Raw genomic sequence first — 22848 nt, 5'->3', positions numbered from 1 at the left:
TTCATGATTTTAAAAATTAAAATATCCATTTTAATCGCAAAAAAGTGTAAGTACCAAAAAATCATGAAAATCGTCTAAGGATTCAGTTTTAGGTACATATCCGATTTAGTTTGGCTAAGATTTTTAGATACCTACATAAAATCCTCTCTTCCTCTATATCTACAAATGATTACACACGTTAATAAAATAATCAAGTTTTTTTTAAAAGGAAAAATTCAAAATTCTTGTTCGAAGATGTAAATATGTAGGTACCTAGACCTACCTACTTATGATGTGCCTATACAACATGAACATCCAACATCAGAAATCAAGACTGATTTTGTAGATGTAATTCTCTATGAAAACTAACCACTCTTAGAATATAGTTAAATGTTAAAAAAGAAAAATCTTAAGTTCTGTTCATATTACTCGTAATTTAACTAAAAATGCTCATTGCTCATGTTGTCAAATAATTTTACTACCTAACGGAACATTGAAATTGCTTTTTCCAGCTCATTTTGAAATATTTTGACATGTTTCTTAAACTAAAAGACTTGACCAGCTCAGCCAGCTTTCAGGTAGGTATCTCAAACGGCAGAGTTTCATACTTACGCTTTGTTGTTATTTTTTTAAATTCCATTCAACAATTAATTTTTTTCTCAGGAAATTGATATAAACAATGATGGATGGGTTTTTCCAAAAGATTTCAAAGAAAAAATGGTTCAGCAGAAGAATTATACACCGTAAGTGAATTTTGATACAAAAACAAAGGCCTTGTTACACGTACAGTACCTACCTACCTACATACATATCCACATACCTATTTTATAAACCTTGTATTGTTTTCAGGGAGGAAATTGAATTCCTACTTCAGTGCTGCGAAAGAAATCATGATGGTAAAATCGATTATGTTGGTTTTACAGAACGATTTCACGAACCAGCCAAAGAAATTGGTTTCAATTTAGCTCTTTTGTTGACAAATCTATCAGAACATATTCCTAATGAACCTAGGTGAATACCACGTACAGTACCTAATCAAAAATACCATAATTTTCTGATCAATTAGAATCACTTCATTGTAATTTCCTATAAAATATTAAGTAAACATTTTTTTCTCCAAAAAAATCAGATTAGCAAGATTCTTAGAAACAGCAGGAAGTGTACTGAAGTACTTTGAACCATTCTTAGGTCGTATTGAGATCATGGGCAGTAGCAAACGAATAGAACGTGTATATTTTGAAATTAAAGAATCAAACATCGAGCAGTGGGAAAAACCACAAATTAGGGTAAATGTCATTACCTCAAGTTGAAGCTTAATTTAGGTACCTACTTAAAAGTCTGAAGTGATTTAAATTCAATTTTCACATCCGCATAAAATTATAGGAATCAAAAAAAGCGTTTTTCTACTCAATTGTTACCGAAGACGGTGATAAGGAAAAGCTAGAAGCTTTTGTCAATTTCTGTGAAGACGCCATCTTTGAAATGCAACATGCTAGTGAATTAAATGTAGTTGATGAAGGAGCAGCAGGCAGTGGCAAGACTAGAAAAGCTGCTTACAATTATTTATCCGGAGAAGAAGATAGGTAAGTAAAGAAAGCATCAAAGTTGCATTAAAAAATGTGACACACTTTGAATGAATTTTAAAAATTTTAATTTCAGAAAATCCAAAGATCCAATTAGTTACGCTTTTCAAACCCTAAAAGATGGAGTGTTTTTCTTCTTTTCAATGCTTTCACCTTCCAGTATCAGTAAAGGGATACAACAAGTGCAAAATATGACACCACTGGAATTGGGTGTATCAGTTTTCAAAATTTGGTTCTATGCATTTTATTACATGGGATACAGTAATCTTGTAATATTAAGGTACATATCTACCAATTAAAAATCAAATTATTCATTTACTTACTTGATATGATTGTAATATAGGTATGCTATCACCTGATCATCTAACACCTATTTATGCAAACTAAACTTTCTACCTATCACAGATATTTTGGTAAAATATTGATGCTGTTAATGAGAGGTCCGCAACCAGAGGAGCAAGTTATTGAAGTCAAAGAAGAGAGATCAGGACCATTACGAGTTTTAGCTGCATTACCAATGGCTCCAGAAGATTTGAGCACAAATAAAAATAATGAACTGGTGTTACTGTAAGTAAAGTACATTAAATATACCTGCTATGCGCTGAAAAATTGCACTTTTTAGAAATAATTTGGATACCTATTACTGTTGTAAATCTATTTCAAATAGTGATGGAATATCGCCTCCGCATGGCACATCAGAAGACAATGCAGATCGTACAGAAACAGAAGGAGGTACTGATGAGCAAAAGCAAGAACCCAAACCGGCTGCAGTCACTTTGGCTGATTTATTGGGGTTTGTGATAGGTTATTTCATGTGAAACGAGAAGTAATTGAAAAAACGAAGAACAGAATGATTTTTTTTCTTTCAGAGGTGAGGCAGCTAGAAAGGAAGCAGCGGCTACAGCTGAAGTAGCAGCTCAACAGCAAGCAGTGATGGCTGCCATGGAGGCTGAAGCAAAACAAGAAGGGTCAAAAGAATCTGCTTTTTCGCAGGTACCAAACATTTTATTATCTGCAATTTTCTTCTTTTCCTTACACTGTTTTACTTGCTCTCCATCAATCAATATCTTCTCCCAACTTCAATTTTTTATCACTGGAGATACCTATAAACCCGAATGAAGATCTCATTGATAGTTTTGTTCAAGTACCTACTTACCATATACTTGCCTTATAAATTTTTCACTCATAAAACTAATTTGCTACCATTTGTTCTAGATCGATTTCAATGGCTACAGTCAACGGGTACTCAACTTATTAGCCAGAAATTATTATAAATTAACTTATGCAGCTTTAATATTAGCCTTTGGTATAAATCTCATCCTGCTGTTTTATAGAGTTGGTATTTCAATTTTATTTTACTAGTTTACAGGGAAAATGTTTGGATCTAATCAGGCTTGGTGCAATCAATCATGTCTGATCAGATCTGGTTGGATCCAATCACATCTTTCTCTATTAGATCTGATCAGGTTTCTAGAAAATGTCAGTATCTGATCAGATCTAATAATTTCCCAACGGTTTGTTCTTATGTCATATTCAAATTTAAGTAAATTTTCTTTCTTGTACTCAGGTTTCTACATTAGGAGATGATTCAGATGATGTCACTGTAGCCGTAGTGAGTTCCTCAAGCAGTGAAAATCTGAGTGAAGGAGAAAATGAGGGGGGTGGAAGTGAAGAAGAGGAGAGCACCGCTATAGAATTGGTTCATGTCAGCGACGATTACTATTATATGGCTCATGTTATGAGAATTGCTGCTACTTTGCATTCCATAATTTCATTTGCTATGTTAATTGCATATTATCATTTGAAGGTAGGTACTAGGTAGATACTTACTTACCTATACTTTTTACCGACAAAATCAAAAATGCAAGTAATTAAATATAATCTCAACTTGAATATTTGAATGAACTTTATTCAGGTGCCTCTTGCCATTTTCAAGCGAGAAAAAGAAATTGCTCGAAAACTTGAATTTGAAGGCATTTATATTACCAATCAAGATGAAGAAAGCGGCGGTTTTAGGAGATTTTGGGACAAATTAGTCATATCTTCGAAATCTTTCCCTGTGAATTATTGGGATAAATTTACTAAAAAGAAAGTTCGAGCAAAGTACAGTGGAACATATGATTTTGACACTATTAGTAATCTGCTAGGTATGGAAAAAACTTCATTCTCCAGTGGATCAGCGGACGAGGAAGGATCTGGTTTGATATTTTTGTAAGATACATATTTTATGCAAAATTCTGTTTTTCATCTTACGTTTTCGTTGTTGTGTTTTCTTCATTAAACTATTCTGCTTTGTTCCAGTATTTCAAATATTGATTGGAGGTATCAAATTTGGAAAGCTGGAGTAACAATTACTGATGGTGTAAGCATTTATGCGCAACATTCAGTCCTTAGAGATTCAAAACCTGAAATCTAAAGTTCTAGATTAGGGAAGTATACGCATACGCCATTTTGGTTCGACACAACGGATGTAAACAACATTAGAACGTATGTACGCATACAATCTTAGGTGTAAAAAATGCAATTTTTTCGATTGTTCGCGGGTTCGGGTGAATTTTTAAGTAGTTTCCAGCTAAAGACAATGAAATTTCCTATCGATTGATGTTAAATTTTTGTTATTTCGCGCAAAATTGACGATTTTCTGAATACTTATATTATCCGATTTTTTCATACTATATGTGTCAACTTTAAACTAAAAATACTCGAAATCTTCAGTGAACACACAGGTATTTTAATATAGCAAAATGTTCGTAATTTCTTCGTCTTTAAAATGAGTGTTTATCGAAAGCTCTACATGCAACCGTTCAAAAGTTGTAGAAGTTTAAAGTTGCGAAAACAATGCAAAAACCAACCGCGGATGGTAAGTATTGAACTTTGAACTAGAATTACTCAAAATTTTCAACGAACACATAGGTATATTAATACAGCAAAACGTTCGTTATTTTATCTTTTTTAAAATGGGTCTTTACCGAAAGCTCTACCTTCTACCGTTCAAAAATTCTTGAAGATCAAAGTTGCGGAAAATGTTCTACAATCAACACTAAGTGACTGATAACAGTGATAACACAATTTGAACACTTTCCGCAACTTTGATCTTCAAGAATTTTTGAACGGTAGAAGGTAGAGCTTTCGGTAAAGACCCATTTTAAAAAGGATAAAATAACGAACGTTTTGCTGTATTAATATACCTATGTGTTCGTTGAAAATTTTGAGTAATTCTAGTTCAAAGTTCAATACTTACCATCCGCGGTTGGTTTTTGCATTGTTTTCGCAACTTTAAACTTCTACAACTTTTGAACGGTTGCATGTAAAGCTTTCGATAAACGCCCATTTTAAAGACGATGAAATTACGAACATTTTGATATATTAAAATACCTGTGTGTTCACTGAAGATTTTGAGTATTTTTAGTTTAAAATTGACACATATAGTATGGAAAAATCGGGTAATAGAAGTATTCATAAAATCGTCAATTTTTCGCGAAATAACAAAAATTTAACATCAATCGATAGGAAATTTCATTGTCTTTAGCTTGAAACTACTTAAAAATTCACCTGAACCCGCGAACAATCGAAAAAATTGCATTTTTTACTCGTAAGATTGTATACATACATACGCTCTGATGTTGTTTACATCCGTTGTGTCGAACCAAAATGGCGTATGCGTATACTTCCCTAATCTAGAACTTTACTGAAATCTATAATGATCATTTTTCATCAATTTTCATGTGTTTTAGGCTTTCTTGTACATCCTGGCGTATTCTGTATTTTCAATTGCGGGAAATTTTAATAATTTCTTCTTTGCTATACATTTATTGGATGTTGCTAAGGGAATCAAAACATTGAGAACAATTTTGCAGTCTGTAACACACAATGGAAAACAGGTAGGCCTACTGTCTTTTTTCACACTTACTATAGGTACCTAGGCTACCTACTTACTTTAAATTCAAGTCAAAATTCGTTTGATCACAAAGTAATAATGAAATCTTGGTTTCAGTTGCTTTTAACCGTGATGCTGCTCATAATTGTTGTGTACATTTATACAGTTATAGCATTTAATTTCTTCCGTAAATTTTATGTTCAAGAAGAAGACGATGACGTTGATAAAAAATGTCATAATATGTTGACGGTAGTAAAATTTTACAAATAATTTTGTAAAAAAATGAACTGGCTGTTATTATAATAATTATTTTGTGCTGTCACTTTTTGTAGTGCTTTGTATTTCATCTTTACAAAGGAGTAAGAGCTGGAGGAGGTATTGGTGATGAAATAGAACCACCTGATGGAGATGATTATGAAGTGTATAGGATCATGTTTGATATTACATTTTTCTTCTTTGTAATTGTTATTTTGCTGGCTATTATTCAGGGTATGTATGACTTTCTTAAATACTGTACCTACCTTTATGAATTATAGTGATCTTTTTATTAAATGAACAGAGAAAAAAACCTAATAATTGAAATTGTATGTAGGGGGTTAGGTAAAACGATATCTCATTTAAATCATTTTTCAGGTTTGATCATCGATGCATTTGGTGAGTTGAGAGATCAATTAGAAAGTGTGAAAAATGACATGGAATCGAGTTGTTTCATTTGTGGTCTGGAGAAACAATATTTCGATACAGTTCCTCATGGTTTTGACACTCACGTTCAACAAGAACATAATTTAGCAAATTACATGTAAGTACCTACAGAAAAGATCAAAAATATGAAAATTCATCTTGATGAGCATTCAACTAATACGGACAGTTCAAAACCATGCATGAGAAGAAGTGCAATTTTTAATCGTATTGCTAAAATAATAAATAATAATGGTTAATTTTAAATTGAAATTGGATTGGTAAAGGATAAAAAATTTACAAGTGATCTGTAAGAGTTTCAATTTTCCTCCTTAGAAATCATAATTTCGAATAGGCAGCATCTCTTATTGTTATAATTTTTCTTCTCAATTTTCCAGGTTCTTCTTGATGCATTTAATCAATAAACCTGATACGGAGTACACTGGTCAAGAAACCTACGTATGGAACAGATATCAACAACGATGCTGGGATTTCTTCCCTGTTGGTGACTGTTTCAGGAAACAATACGCAGATGAACTTGAAGGAAGTGGAGGAGGGGGTGGAAGTTAAACATCATATCGCTAATAATATGTATTAAATATGTGCTGTATGATCAAGAAATGTATTACACACGTCGATGAAATAAGAAACTGCTATTCTTTGTTTTGTTTACAGTTCTTCGAGTTCTTTTTTTCCTAATAAACAAAAGAGGAAAAAAACAAACCACACTGTTGATACACTACTTGGCTACGTAAAAACTGTTATTTTTCTCGAATTGAATTTCACAAACATAGCAAATTCATGAGCTATAGATTTTCTTCGCTTATGGGTAAATAAATACGACTCGTGCGCTGATAGATGGTCTATAGGTAATACGGATAAAAAATTAGGTCACTGAAAAAACAACATTATTTATCGGCTACCTACACTACAGTTGGATTGCCGTCATAGTCCTGTGTAAGCATTTATATTATCCTTGCATGTTTCAGTGAAACTAGTGGAAGTAATTATAATTGTAGCGGTGCTCGTTTCATTTATTTTTTTAAAAATGATTCGAAGTTGAGAAAAAAATATTAATTTTTAATTCATTTCCCAATAAAATAAAAATTAAGCCTTTGTACACAACTACCTTCTTCAATATTTACCTTGCTGGTATATTTTTTCAAAGTCAAGGTGGAAAAAAAACGCAGACCTAAAATGCAACTAAACGAGTTCAATAAAATCATTCAAAATTCCATTAATAAAACTCTGAATCGTTGTCGTATTTCTGTAAATCAACAGATGAACTTTCAACACAAAAATTTCAATTTCAACTTAAAAATTTATTTTCCTATATCATATTTTGTTTACATTAGATTAAACACAAATCAAAGTGATCGGTACACGTAATTTAACAATTTTACATTATTCATTTATACTATTTCACAAGTTACAAAATAAACTAAAATAATTGATTAGGTAACCAGAGGGGAAAATAACAGAATGAAAATGTTCTTAAGATTCTGAACAAAAACCATCGCATGTAAATTTATATTTATTTTATTCTTTGAATTGAAAATAATCATCATCATTCACTTTTAGCAAATTTTACCTATTTACTCGATACACAAACTAAACTCAAACTTATGTAAGACTTTTTTGACCTAAAAATGTCCAAATTTGACAAGAGTCTCTTTAATTTAACACAAGGGTATTTTGAATAATTCTGTTAGGTATATAAGAGCTAATATCCATTAGTACACAACGATAACACTGCACAACAGGTAACGCAGAATTCGACAAAAAACATCAACATCGTAATTATTATTTAAGATACAACCTATTATAATAATCTAAAAAAAAAACTAAGTCTTTTATTTGGAACATAAGCCATACATAACATTTCAACTACAATAATTTCAACACCTAAACTAATCGATTTAATTTTTCTACACTTTTTTCATCTCTCTTTGTAACAATCAACGTAAAGTTTTTGATCGTTGAATTTTGAAAAAAAAAAAAAAAAAAACTTCATACAACTTTTACAAGAGAACAGGAATGTAAAACGACTGCTAATTTCAATTTAGTTGATTAAAAAAGTTTTTCAATGTACGACGAACTATTATAGCACCTACCAACAACGATACATTACTTCTTTTTTAAAAATCCCCATTCAAGATGAATAAAATTTTTCACATGTAAAAACCCCATGGAAATAATCATTTATATAAGTAAGAAAGAAAGAAAGAAAAATCATATTCCACCGATAATTGCGAGAAAAAATAGGATTAAAAATACATTTGATAAAAAGCAGTCTGAATAAACTCTCTCGTAAGTTTCAATGTATGTACGTAGATTTCACAGACAAAGGTAAAACGCAGACGTTGTCAAGTGCACTTAAAACATGTCTACTTCGTTCCATAAAAAGACTGGGGAAAAATAGGTCAGTCTCAGTTTCCTTATAATTTAAAAAATTTTCATACAATCATGCCACATTGGCGTTTTTTTTTTTGCTATCCTATAATGAGGATATTTTTTTCATTTTTTTTCTAAATAATGACGTAACGCTTTTACCTTACTTTTTTTCTTCAAAATGTACATTATTTTTCTACTTAAATTTTTTAATTACTGACTAGTTACGTATAACAGCGAGAACTAAAACCTAATATTACATCTAACTAGAATCATAACAATATAAGACATTCATAAATAGGAAAATGTAATATTGTAGTGGAAAGGGAGAACTATATAGGTACCTAAACCACTAATAAGATTTTCATTTTTTAAATAGAAATTTGAGCACTCGAGTAAACGAGAATAAATTATAGGAATAAATGCAACTGTGTAATTCTTTTCTTTAGTTCTTAAATCATTGACATGGAATCTTATACGACTACGTATATTCACAAAAATTTACATAAAAAATAATAAAAATCAACGAATTTATGAAAAAAAAAGAAAAAAATTGGAAAGACAAATAATAATAATTTAAAAAAACTTAGAAATAATCCCGGAAAAGTCTTGTACATATTACATGTATAATTATATAATAAATTTGTTGATAAACAGAAAATAAATATTTGAAAGGAAAAGACGAATGCTAATTAAATTCAATATAACGGAACAGTCTTGATTTGAGGAGTAATTGCGATAACTTCGAAGGAGAGAGAAAAAAACTAAAAAAAAATTGCAAAAATAAAACATTTGATAGGAAATTGACATTATTTTAATTTTAATAATAACGATGTTTCGAAATTTTTCTCATTTAAAAAATGTTAGGTTGATTGTTTACAATAAACAACGTAAATACGTAGGTTCATGATAAGCTCATGATTAAATTACAAACACAACAATATAAATGGATACAAAATTGACAAGCTACTAAATAGAAAATATTAGAATGAGAATTAAAAAAATGCATCTATAGATGGTTATCGCTATTACCTACTATTGTAAAATGAAAATGAAATCAACGAGTAGACTAAGAACTGAACAAGAAAATAACATCAACTATGTAATATCACCAAAATGCAATTTAGAATTGAGCTTGATTTTTAGTTTTTGGGATACACAATATGTAACACTTGTAACTATTACGTACAAATAAAAAAAATAAAACATGAAAATAAATCCGACATATCGGATTGAAATAATATACTATAAGGGTTACGACGAAGCTTTCGCATACTGAATAACAGAATTGTACCGGAAATTGCAATCTTCGGCTTTGGCTTTTTCCAAAGACATTGATTCCAGAATGGCTTTGGTTCGTTTCCTAGGTGGCAATTTGAGTTCGTCTTTGTTTACTGCGAGATCGACGAAATCCGGCGAAGAAGGAACAGGACTTGTGGAACTACTGCTAGGAGGAGTTAGACCATCAGGGGAAGGAACAGAGACTGAGGACGCTGGCGCATTGCTGAACACCAGAGCTTGCTGCAATTGATGATTTTGCGGCGATAACTGACGATCGTATTCGGATACATAGTATCCGGCTTCGTCGACCATTTCATTAACTTCCAGTTTTGGCGATGGACTGGAACGACTAGAATCTGAATATGCTGGAGGAGAATTGTGGTAATATTGCTCGCCGGCTGCTGGAATCACAAATTTTGATGGTTGCAAACGCAGATTGTTATTTTGATAACAGATTAGCTCATCGGTAGCTGTGGCTGCCACCAACAAATTTAAACCGTTTGGATGATGGTGGCCGGATGGAAGACAAGAAGGATCAAAATAGCGTAAATTTTTCAAATCTGATTCCTTGGTTTGACCAATGGATACGGTCGTGGTCCCAGTTTGCATGTTATAAGCGCAATTTTCGTAAGGTGTTGGTTTCGACGCAATTATTACCCGAGAATCCGATTCTCGAATCCGGTCCATCGATGATGGACTGCCGCTACTCGGAATTGAAGTCACCATTGGCGATCTGCTCGATACAGGAGAGTGCGAAAATGGCATTTCAGAAACAATCTCAACCTTGTTTTCTTTGTCGCTGGTCGAAGAAGCGCAAGAAGATTCGCCTTCGGGGCCTCGAGCGGCATTCGAATCCGAATGTGTCTTGATGTGAGATTCCATTAACTTCTTCGAGTTGAACGTCTGCTTGCATATCGTGCATTTGTATTCCTGAAATGTAAAAAATGGCAACCTTTAGTACATTGTGTGTTAACGGTGGAATAATACCACAATGCGAATACTTGTAATAATCAATTAGCCTACTGTAGTAATTAAACTATGCCCTCACGGTGAGGTGAGATACCTGTCGGAGTGAATATTGATGTAGGTAATTGACTACATAGAGATAATTATACGGGTGAACATAATAAAATACTTTGTAACGATGTAATTACGCGTAATAAAAATATAGAATTTCCTGCGAAAAAAAGTATCTAGTTTGAAAATGTGTTGATTTACTCGCGTAACAGCGAGAATGGAAAAAATTGCATTTTAAGACAGGAAATCTACTTCGACTATTTTCAACCATGTCTAATGTAAATATTTTAATATTCACAACTTCTCCCCTCAAAACTTCAGAAAAATTTCCCAAGCTCCAAACTGGCCCTACATTAGATGAAAATTCAGCTAGAGGGATTTACTCGGCTGTAACAACAGGAAAAAGGTAAGTACCTACTTGGCGATGGGGGCATTGATATATTGATGTAATAATTAAATTTTTCGCATAGTAATCAACAAAAACACTCGCGGCAAATAATTTATGTACTCGTAGTCTACATAAAATATTTTCGTTTTTCATCTTTTTTTCAATTGAATTTTTTTTTACTGTAGGTTATACCTAATTTTTTACATCGTTGGTACCTATTTTTGAGAAATCTCCAAATCAAAATTTCATTCGAACAGTAAGAAGCTCTCTTCAAAAATATACTTTCAATGATTGATTTAAGTGAAAAAAATAATTTTCTTACGATTAAAATAATCTGAAGAGATAGCAAAGTCCCCCTCCCCCCCCAAAAAAAATTATACGATGTTGAAATTGAAAAATTTGAAAAAAATAAAAATCAATAAATTCTCAATTTTGATTGAAAAAAAAAAATAGGCTATATGGAATTTGCTACAATGCTTAAGTATTATTTTTTGAACTGAAATCCTGATGATTTAATGTTGATTCTAACAAATCGTACCATTTTTTCTCCCCCTCTCCATCCATCAACTAAACTCAATAAACTGGAATACATATTTCAACAAGACGAAAATACACCTACCTTAACACCGTAATGAGCCACCTGATGCAACTTCAGCACATGATTATATCCGAACGATTTTCCGCAAATATCGCAAGTGTACGGTTTTTCTCCCGTATGGGTCCTCGTATGCACCTTGAGCTGTTTGGAACACGTGAATCCTTTGTTGCAGCTTTTGCAAACGTACGGCTTTTCGCCAGTATGTGTTCGCAAATGTATCACTAGCTGTCCACTTTGGATGAAAGTTTTCGAACAGTAGGTACATTTGTGAGGGCGTTCTCCGGTATGTATCCTCATATGTCTGTGTAATTTGCCCGAATGTTCGAAGGCTCGTTCGCAAACGTCACACTTGTAGGGTCTTTCTTTGGTGTGGATACGCGTATGAACGCTTAGATTTTCTTTGACGGAAAACGACTTCTTGCAGTACTCGCACTGGTAGGGTTTTTCTCCGGTATGCGTTCGGTAATGACGCGTCAGACGTGCCGGAACTGCGAATGTTTTACCGCAGAAGTTACACTGATACGGATCTTCGCTTTCTTTGGTGTGCGTTTTTAGATGCGCCGTCAGACTGACTTTTTGGTTGAATCCTTCCGAACAAATCGTGCACTGGTAAATTTTGGTTAATATACCTGAGGGAAAAAATCAAAACAAACGTGTGAATTAAACACTTGCAGTCGGTAATTTTTTGGGAGTTTCTAGGTTTTTTTTTAAGTGCTAAAAAATATTTTGACAAAATGATACCACAACATGATGCGAAATTTCAAAATAAAAACAACCCTAATGCAAATATAGTTTACCTTGTGCAGATTGCGTTTGCGTAGCTGGAGGATCCACGGTGACTTCTTCGACTGGTTGAGCTGCAATAGGATACACCGGTATATCCGGACTACAGACTACTGTTTTTACAGATGATTCGGTCGCTGATATCGTAGCCGAAATCGAGCTGGCACAAAATTCACTACGAGTCGCACTATTCAAGTTAGTATTCGGTAGCACTGGACTTAACGTACAGTCGACTCCAACAGGTACAGAATCTGGCTTCATTCTACGATTATCTCTTTGCATTTGCAGTTCTCCATTGAAAGCATTGACCATTTCAGAAACTCGACTCCATAATGATTCTGTAACATACGAAAAAAGAGAAAAATTATTATAGATGGGTTCATTTTATGAGGTAATTGCACCAAAATCAAAATGCATTGAAATAACACCACTTCAAAAGTAAAATGAAACACATGATGAGAATGATGGTAACAAATTTCGTGATCCTAGGGTGCATCGCCCAAAAAAATTTCGACAGATTTTGACTAACTTCAGCAGAGACCTTCATTTGGGCCCTTAAAGAGAGACATTTTTCGGGGTAGAAAAACACAATTTTTTTCGTTCCTGTCGCTCCAACCAATTAAGGTTCTACTCAGCGGTTGAAAATTTGCAAATTGCTAATTTTTGGATAAATTCGTACTTTGAAAATGTTTTCTTCGCAAATATTTCACATTAATCATACTGGGAAAATATTTTGGAACGCAGGTTCCAATTTTTTAGTCATTACTACCAATTTCAAAAAATTGAAAAAAAATTTGTAAGTTTTTGGAAATTTTTCTCGATTATTTGTAATTGGCGGAGGTATTTGATTTCTCAAAAAAAAAATCTTTCAGTTAGCAATGGCAAATGAATTGAGTTTCGATCAGTTTGAAGGAATATAAAATTGAAGTTGGAATAAAAATGATTCGAAACTCGACCATAGTCTTGTTCCTTATCATCGAGTATTTTTCAGCTAAGAAATATTCCGATAACATCGAATAAAAAGTATCTATGAAATTCAATACTATGTCAAGTATGAAAAGACACAAGCATCAGGATCACTAAATAGGTACTATTGAGCATCCTCTATTTCATAACATACCTATTTTCAAGCCAATTCTTCGCCACTACACACTTCAATGAAATCAAAAGAACTATCACGAAACAGAAGGCACACGTTTGATATCGAAAAATGACAAATTGAGCACAGCACTCGTCATATCGGTCAAAATCGAAACCCACTAAATAAATTGCAAATTCTCACACTTCCATATATTAATTTCTGACGCATCACTATTCCACACAGACTCACAGAGTAAACTGTTGCACCGCTGTAAAAAGGCTGGGCGAATTGATGACCCAGAAAAGCTCCAGCTCTGTAAGGTTTAACCCAGCGAATAATTTTCCAAATACATATTCTCCCGTTCCGATCAATGCCACCCTTGAGTCGTGTAGGTCAATTTGCTAATATCAACCTGACCTACATTGCTAATCTGGAATCCGGCAATGAAAAATCGAGCAAATATACGACGAACGTGCGCCAACTCGCAGATAGGTAGAAGACGTACAGAGAGAGGGTAGGTTTTTATTCGAACGAACGTGAATTTCAAAACATCATCCATACCTAGTCGACTGTAATACTCGTATATAAACTTTTGCCAGTACAACGTATAAATACCCGGGTAATGGAACGATTCTGCTTTAATTTTTTCATGTACGTACAATTTTAGTGCTATAGGTACATAACATACGACTCGGAGTCGGAATGCCCTTTGGATTTTACGCCTGCCTTTTACCTGCATCCTCTTACCCCTATCTAACGTGAGCTCCGTTTACCTCATATATAGGTACCTTTTCCAGATGGTTGCGTCATTTATGTAGTTTGTAAAACAGACGGCTCGGTTTTAATTAGAATTGCACTTCTTCGATTTAAATTTCTCATCGAGAGAGAACAGTTCCAGATTTTTTTTACGTTTCGTTTCACAGCAGCTAGATAGGTACCTATATTTTGTTATAGGTCAACTGCGAAATATACGACGACGAGTCGACGACGTTGAAAATGCTTTTATAGGTATTTATTCGCCGGATGGCTGGTGTATCTCTCGTGACATTACCATGCTGCGAATTGTATTTCATAGCCGAGTCCTTTGAACCTTTCGCAATTTTAGATAGACCTGAAATTTAATTCGGTCGGAATTTATTGCGACGAGGTCAACGACTCGAAATTTTTTCTTCGCGACGTTCATTCTTAAATTCTATTGTAAATATTACACGGGTATTATAGGTATCGTGATGCGTGCGTAGAATTTATCAATTTTAAACCAAACAAATTCTTTATAAAATTTGCGACCAGAAACCTTTATAGTTTTTTATACAATGGTAGTGGTAGGAGAGTGGAAGAAATTTTATTAAACGTAAAAAATGCAGGTATAGATTTCAACATGCAACTCGTAAAATAAAATCTTACTGGGTTGAGAGTAACGAAGGTAATTATATTCTCATGGGCATTGTTTCCACACAGGTGAACGAACCAATTTTGCGAAAATTTATTGGAAAATTACCTCGATAAATAGGTATGCATGTAATTTTGATGGTATTTTCCAGGCAATTCGAATTGGAAATATGTACAAGCAGGAATATTTAAATTTATTTTTGCATCGATTTATAAAAAAAATGTCACTATTTAAATACCTACACATTGGTTATTTATGTAGTCAGTTCTGGAATGATGATTCGGATTTTTAATACCCCCCTCCCCTTCACACCACCCCAATTATGAGACGATCTTCAACATTTTATCAAATTTGACGAAGCCTAACAAAACATTAGGTAAAACTGTCAATGTCATAAAAAAAATGTCGTGACAAATTTCAAATCAATACCACTGAACTTATTTTCCTTTCTTTCCCTTTCGACATTAAATTCAAAATTTCAAAATTTTGGAATCATGTTTTTAAAAAATCAAAAAAGAGAAGTTTTTCAACAGACTTTACGAGAGGAAGAGAATGGGGGGATGAATATTAATTTTGAGAGCTCAAATTTCTAATAGGCCTACAAAGGTTTTTCTGAGATCATTTCACAACACTTTTTTGCTAAATTCGTACTAAGTTTGAAAAAAGTCATCTTATTCTTCATTACACTGATCAATTTTTGTTTCACTTCACTTATGAATGCGTCAAAGTCAAATTGAAAAAAAATATATCATGTAGAAACAATAAAAAAAATTGACAGAGCGATTACTGCTCTTTTAAACAAGAAGTGAAATGGAAGTATTTTTCACGTTAATAAAAATGCAAAATGATAAGCCATTTCACAAACACCTTTGAAATAAAATCCAGTTCGTACTAAAGATATGAAAAATTCCCATACTTTATGCCCCATATTTTGAAACCCAAAATATCTCAAAAATAAAATAAAAAGTAGGAAAAAATAAAAGAAAACTATTAAAACTTTACGAGAACAATTTTAAATCTAGCTGTCTGCCTATTCGTTTTCTTTTTTATTTCGTTTTAGGCCTACGAGTATATATAGGTTCATTTTTCACATCAACAAATTCCCATTACTCTAGTGTGGAAAATAAAATAAATGATCTCGTATTTGGCAAAATAAAACGAGGAGAAAATTTAAAAGATTTTCTAGAAATAAAAAAACCCCACATTTCTAGGTTTGGTACCTACGTAGGTAATCTTAATTATCAAATAACAAAAAATACTCAGAATTTTTTCATCAGTTGCAATTCATCTAGGTACTTGAGTGGTTTATAAGAAAAAAAAAAAACAGTAAAGAGAAGACGAAAAATTGCAGGTAGCTTTCACTATAATCAGATCCCACACTTTAATAAGATAATTAAATTCTTTTACCCCTGAACTATTCTGCAATACGATTACCTTCGGTCGCAAAAAACTAACGAATTTGAAAAATCTCTCGAACAATACAATAATATCCAGTATATAAGTAAAAACCTGTAGTGTAGTCGGGAACAATAAGGTAATTCCGCTTTTAAAAAAATAACATTAACAATACTTCACTCGTCTTTCACAAAACGATTTTTTCTACCACTTTAAACTCATATTTTACCATGCTATTGAAAATATTCGCTCGCTCATTCAATCCGTACAATCCGTTTTGTCATTAGCATCCTTTTGAATTTTCTTTAAAGGAATAGCAAACGCTCTTTTCACGTTCACCAACACCGCACTTGGATTTTAAATTAAAATATTAATTAAGTTTCGTTGCAATACGATTAAAATGCATTTAAGGAATTTAATAATAGAGATATATAATTGCTTTCTCAATTTTACTGCTGTAAATTTACACTCCAGAGGGTGGTTTCATTTTGTTGTAAGTATAGAGAAAAAAAACACGCACACATACAGATATGATATGAAAAATTGTGTTACCCCTTACAAGATGTAGGTATGCTAATTAAAGAGATATTAAGTATACAAAAATAAGTGTGCTACTTGTTTTTCAAGATTACCTATTTAAATTATATGAATGGTTCGGTTTATTTACGTAATTTTTTGCACATATGCTCTAGAGTATGAATTCATCATTCGCGAGCATAAAAACTTGGATATGTATACAATAAAAATGTAATTTAGTAAAATTCATATTATTGTTATGTTATGCCTAATATGTACTTACGTTTCCCAGAATATTCTGCTATAGAAGTTCTATTTATTTAATGTTTTCGTGATTTTGATATTATTTTTATTTTTAATAATTGAAGCAGACAACGAGCAAACCAAAACACTACTTTTTTTGATAAAAATTGAACGAATGATCGCTTGTGTTGTAAGTATAGATTTCAAAATCGCTATTTTCATCGAATTGAATTTCCTTTCAATTCAATGACTATAGGAAGGTACTTTGGTTTTTTGAAAATTTTAATCGCTGCGTATGACATGAAATGAACACGGTTCAATAGAAACGTTCAACATTGTGGCATTTTTAAAACCAGCCCACCTAATTTGACGCAGGTAGATATTTTCCGACGAAATCGATGAAATTTAAGCATCCTAATTCAGCAGTGAGCTCGAGAGCGCTAAGTATACAATAGTAAAACGAACAGGAGGGGTTGACGAACGTTTAATATACTGTTTTAGGCAAGCTCAATTCAAACAAACATCTATCTTCATTGAAATGTACGAGTAACTAAAAACATCATTAGGCCAACTGTTTAGCTGATCACGAAGAGACATTTTTCGCCTTGAAAACTTGACATTTAAAAAAAAATCAATTTCTTTTCTTACCATTCCTTCGTTTCAAAGAAAAAAAATGAGCTGGAAAACGTTTTTATGTAATTAAAACTTTTAAAATACCATGATTTTAAACTGTGCAGGGAAAACAAAACAAGTGTATTGAAAATTTACAAGAAACATCAATAGCAAAGCCTTCATTCGAAAAATGAGAAATGAATACTTTTTTTTTTGCCCACGGAGAAAGAATTTTCCATTTTTTTTTTATAAGTAGGCACGTACCTACCTAACAATTATATCATATTTTGGGATACCAAATTAGTTTTTCCATTTTACAAATGAGGCCTACAAATTTTTCTACAGAACAGAACCAAAAACCTTGCTACAAAATCAGAAAAGGAAATTTCCTTTATTATTCACATTTTAACCAAATTTTAGGTTTTAAAAAATACTTCTTATCCTCAAGCTATTTTCACAGAGTGTGAAAAATTGAAGTTTTCTCGCAAATTATTTCACTTCATTCTCCTCGTTTTTGAAAAATCTAAATAAAACAAGTGTTTCCCAAATGGCTTAACATCACCACATGAAAAACTTGTAGAAAGCATTTTTTTTAAAATGAATGATAAATTGCGGATTTTGTTTTAAAAAATATTGGTTGAATTCAAATATGTATGTAATTTTTTATAATCTCATTTTTTCTCCCCTTAGTTTTGCATTCTCCAAAAAACTTCCATAAAAAATAGACAAACTGGAAATCTCAAAAGAACAGGATAGAAAAATTGTTTTTTTTCTCTTAATTTTGAGCTAAAAAAACTGTAATTTTTCAACACTTACTTTCATTTTCTTAGATTTTCTTCCTCAATCCTTTTTATCTATTGTTATTCCTTTCTGTTTTCTCACCACGCCCCTCCCCCGCCCCCACCCCTGATATCTAGAAACTTCAGTTCAGTGATGAAGAAATGATTAAAACCACAATTTCAAAACCGAAATTGAAGAAAAAAACAAGATAAAAGTATTGATATTCTGGGAATTCAAACTCATTTCAGACAGATTTTGAACTTGTTCTTCAATTCCTTTGCATCCCTCAGTTGCTTCAATTCTCTCTCTCTCTCTCTCTTCTCGATGCATCCAAAAATTAATTTCTAAAATATTCGAAATTCTGCAGATTTCCTCCTCATTCTCCTCTCTCTCTTCTCTCTTCCCTTACATCAAGAGCAAAACTTTAGGCCAGATGCATAAAAATGATAACATAAGAAAAAAAAATAATTGATTAATCAGCAATCACATTAGAAAATAAACAAGAAAAAAGTTTGGATTGGAAAATTGGAATTTTCCAACTTCTCATTTTTCTTTTCTCTCCCTACAAAATTAAAACATTAAATAGGCCAATAGGCAATAACACAATGAAAAAAAATGATACATATTATTATTTAGTTTCAAATTCCGGTCAAGATTTCAACTATTGAGCATTTTTGAAATTGTCACAGGCCAAAATTTTTATTTTCTCATTTGTTTTTTTTTTCACAACCGCTTTCTTTTTGAGACCATTTGATAAAAAAAAAAACAATTTGAACGTTTATCAACGTCATAATGTTTGGTAACATGAAAAAATTTATGAAAAATATGCTAAAGAATAGATAGGAAGTGACAAAAATGCTGAGTTTTCGCCATTTCGATCGAAATGTTATCAAAATGTTAACGTGTCGAATTTAAGGACATCTTTCATAGGAAAAACACCACTAAGTATATACGAATGAAATGACGTTTCCTTCCAAAATAAATTTTTCAATTCATCAAATTAACAAAAAGTTGACCCATTAAAAAAACAAAAAGAATAATTTATCAATTAAAAAATAAAGCAGATCTCAGATTCCAAAATAATTTACCAAATCGACCAAAAAAACAGAGACAACAATGAAAAAAAACTTACCATTCTGTCTAACACTAGGATTCATCCATAAATTTTTAATCCACTGTTTTTGAGCACTCTCATCAATTTTTGCCATTTTCGACGTTGTACATTTTCAAAACGACAAAGATTTAACGCGACAAAAAAATGATTAAATTACGAAAGTGTTAAGAGGTATTAAGTAATCAGTCTCGAACGATAACAAAAACAAGAAAAAAAGTATAATAAAGAACAGAAAAGAAAGCGAACGCGAATGCACGTATAAAAAAATACGAAAAAAAAGAACCGAAAAAGAACACAAGAAAAAAGGAAAAAATCTTACGGTATAATATGAACACGTCGAGGTGAAAAAAATTGGGGACTAGATTTTATGGCGGTGTAAATTTTTGTTAAATTTCGATCACTTTTTGAAAATGATCATCAACAGCAGCGGCAGCAGTTGCAGCGTTGTTTTGGCCAACTTCGCACAACCCCCTGAACGATGTGGTGCCGGCACCGAATCAAAACCGGGTTAAGTCCCAAACGAACCATCGCGTACCTTCGACAACAAGTATTCAAAAACTAAACTATAAATGAGTACGAGCACTTTGAAAACACGTGCCGAAAAATGCTGGTTAGAAAGTTTGGTGAATGCAACGAAATGCGCATGCGTTATCGTGTATACTTTTGGTGTATTATACGATACGTACGTACGTTACGTACAAATAATATTACGACAGTACTTACAACAAAGTGCTTCTGCCTACGATATGAAATATACTACAAGCAAGGCGACGGCCGTCGAGGCGAAGGCGATCGAGGCAACGATGGTGTGAAAGGAGCAGAGCCGCGGTGAGGGGGAGGGTAAGAAACATCAAAATGACGTCACTCATTTCCCTCATTTTCCTGCATAGCATAGGATGCGGAACTAAAGATACATGGTCGTATAGGCGTTCGACCCGGTCGGTCTGACACGTGGAGGAAAACGATGGAGCAAGTGAGGTAGTCGGGGCTGAAACTGGATAAGGACGAAGTTATACACCGCGATGCCGAAACATTACAATGTACAGTACACGTACAAAGTATAATAAGATAGGTCAGTTAATGTACAAATTATTTTTCATGGTGGGAATTATAATACGTAAACGAGTATTTCTTACATGGCTCTATACACGTACATAGCTCATGGTACCTTCTCGTAATGGGTAATGTCATATACCAGTAATACCATACCACTCCACTCCACAAAAACAACTCGCCTTTTCAAGGTTCTCGCAATAATTGGTTGCTTTGTGTATACGAGTACACTATTCGAATATACCTACTTAGTAGTACCTTATATACACGAAAACATGTTCGACAGCATGAATTTCTTTGACAACTTTGTCGAGTAATTACCCTTTTTCTTTCTTTCTTTTTTTTCACAACATCCGCCATAAAGGTGTAGTTGAGTATCTTCTGTACGCTTTATAGCAGTCAGTGAACTACCTAACTACGAGTAATCTAATGCATTTCACTATTTTTCGTATGAACCGCGTCAACGTAGCCTACGATGCGGTAATACATATTTCATGAAGAGATGATTTTCCTCTTTTTTATTTTTCACGCACAAGCTTTCAAACGACCAAGTAGGGTATTGATTTTCAAGGATACCCTAATCGTTGTGACTCGTAGGGTTCCTTTTCCATTTGATGAGGATACGAATGTGCAATACTGTACATCATAATACATCAACATTGTAGCCTAAATGTTCCACAAAAGTATACCTATCTAACAAGCGAATGTATCCAGTTGATTAAAAACATGAAAAAAAAAGAACGAAGCATTAAATTCACTGCATAGACGGTTCAAAAAGTGATTTTATTTTTTGGAATTTTGGCAGTTTTTGACAAATTTCATCTCATAAAAATATTTAAATTTGATCAAATTGAGATAGTAGGCTGGTGGGCTCAGTTTTGACGACTTCCTCCACCTAAATCAACTGGTGAAAATTTTAAACTTGAGTGGGATATTCAGGAAATTTTTGAAAAATTTTGTTTAAAAAGATTAGACGATATTTAGAATTTACAAACTTGAAAATGAACGGGTCCCGTTACCCCCTTTGACCGACTTAAGGGCATAATTTTTCAAATTCCGTTTCGATCACTTCAAAATCTTTGTCGCAGAATGATTTAAAATGGACCAGAACAATTGAAAATCCATTCAAATAAGTACATAATATGTACTTGCTTAAAAATAGTGTAAATTTTTCCTTTTTTTTTTTGTTTTTTTCGGAAAAGACACTTGGTTGGCTCATTTTTTTACCACAGCATGAAAACTCATATAGGATAGTTCTCGAAAGAATTTTTTCAAACTGATATTCAAAGTGACTCTCAAAATGCATCAGTAGTTGGAATATAGCATAGAAAGAATATTCTGAGAATTACACCTCCTCAATCATACCTTTAGAGATTTTAAGGCACTTTTTTTACAAAAATTTTAGCCCAAACAATACATCTTTTTCTCACCCATGTCGATAGTGCCCCTCAAAACGCATAGGTAGTACTTAATTAAAATACATAGAAAGAATTCCAGAGTTGTAGGAGTTCAATCGCATATTTTGAGATTTTTGGACATTTTTTGAATAAATTCATTCAAGCCATATAAAGTTTTTTTTCTCTCTTACGCCGAAAATTGCCTTTAAAATGCGATAGAATAAGACCTAGAGAGAAGATTTCCAAAGTTCAGTTTTAATTGAAGCATACGTATCCAAACTGCACTAAGTCCATTTTCAAAAATTTTGAGGTCGCAAGGCCATCTAGCATAAAGTTGCGGCCCAAAATGGCTGATTTTTTGATATGTTGTGCCCAAGGGTCTTGGCTACAACATATCAAAAAATCAGCTAATTTGGGCCATTTCTACGTTTCCAAATTGTACTAAGTAGTAAGTGCCATGAATTTCTTATCAATATTTTTTTGGACTTAGTGCGTTTTGGAAACGTAAGCTTCAATTGAAGAGCTCTATTCCAAAAGGTGGTTAAGTTATTTTTTCCCCCCAAAAAAATGCGTTTAAAATTTTTGATGCTGAAATTTGTTCTGTTTTCAAAGGTCGGTACACCTTTACTTTCTTTGGACATAGAACATTTGCTTGTAGAAGAATTTCATTTGAAAAATAGATGACTTAACCC

At 32.8% G+C, this 22848-nt stretch overlaps 2 protein-coding genes across 5 annotated transcripts in view; one reads left to right on the top strand and one right to left on the bottom strand.

The window, feature by feature from the left end:
• Positions 1-6787, top strand: part of RyR (Ryanodine receptor) — a 35506-nt gene extending 28719 nt beyond the window's left edge. Inside the window, exons 86-103 of the mRNA XM_065344281.1 lie at positions 492-557; positions 643-722; positions 829-990; positions 1109-1265; positions 1363-1562; positions 1639-1842; positions 1968-2129; positions 2230-2355; positions 2432-2555; positions 2778-2897; positions 3130-3369; positions 3478-3773; positions 3864-3924; positions 5297-5443; positions 5557-5688; positions 5772-5928; positions 6073-6238; positions 6516-6787. Coding sequence (XP_065200353.1) covers positions 492-557; positions 643-722; positions 829-990; positions 1109-1265; positions 1363-1562; positions 1639-1842; positions 1968-2129; positions 2230-2355; positions 2432-2555; positions 2778-2897; positions 3130-3369; positions 3478-3773; positions 3864-3924; positions 5297-5443; positions 5557-5688; positions 5772-5928; positions 6073-6238; positions 6516-6687 — 2772 coding nt within the window. The 3' untranslated portion in view covers positions 6688-6787. The remainder of the gene's footprint in view (positions 1-491; positions 558-642; positions 723-828; positions 991-1108; positions 1266-1362; positions 1563-1638; positions 1843-1967; positions 2130-2229; positions 2356-2431; positions 2556-2777; positions 2898-3129; positions 3370-3477; positions 3774-3863; positions 3925-5296; positions 5444-5556; positions 5689-5771; positions 5929-6072; positions 6239-6515) is intronic.
• Positions 6788-8101: 1314 nt separating this feature from the next.
• Positions 8102-22848, bottom strand: part of LOC135831635 (Krueppel homolog 1-like) — a 29795-nt gene continuing 15048 nt past the window's right edge. For 2 of the 4 annotated variants that reach the window (XM_065344276.1, XM_065344278.1), the window contains exons 2-4: positions 12590-12913; positions 11814-12421; positions 8102-10719 (exon numbers count right to left, since the gene is read on the bottom strand). In XM_065344276.1, coding sequence (XP_065200348.1) covers positions 9763-10719; positions 11814-12421; positions 12590-12887 — 1863 coding nt within the window. In that variant the 5' untranslated portion in view covers positions 12888-12913 and the 3' untranslated portion in view covers positions 8102-9762. Of the gene's footprint in view, positions 10720-11813; positions 12422-12589; positions 12914-13695; positions 13914-19724; positions 20436-22848 lie in introns of those variants that run through there. The other 2 variants (XM_065344275.1, XM_065344277.1) reach the window with 2 other exon arrangements.

This window comes from Planococcus citri, chromosome 1 (genome assembly GCF_950023065.1).
Source record: "Planococcus citri chromosome 1, ihPlaCitr1.1, whole genome shotgun sequence".
Taxonomy (NCBI): Eukaryota; Metazoa; Arthropoda; class Insecta; order Hemiptera; family Pseudococcidae; genus Planococcus; species Planococcus citri.
This window is presented reverse-complemented; position numbering and strand designations above follow the sequence as displayed.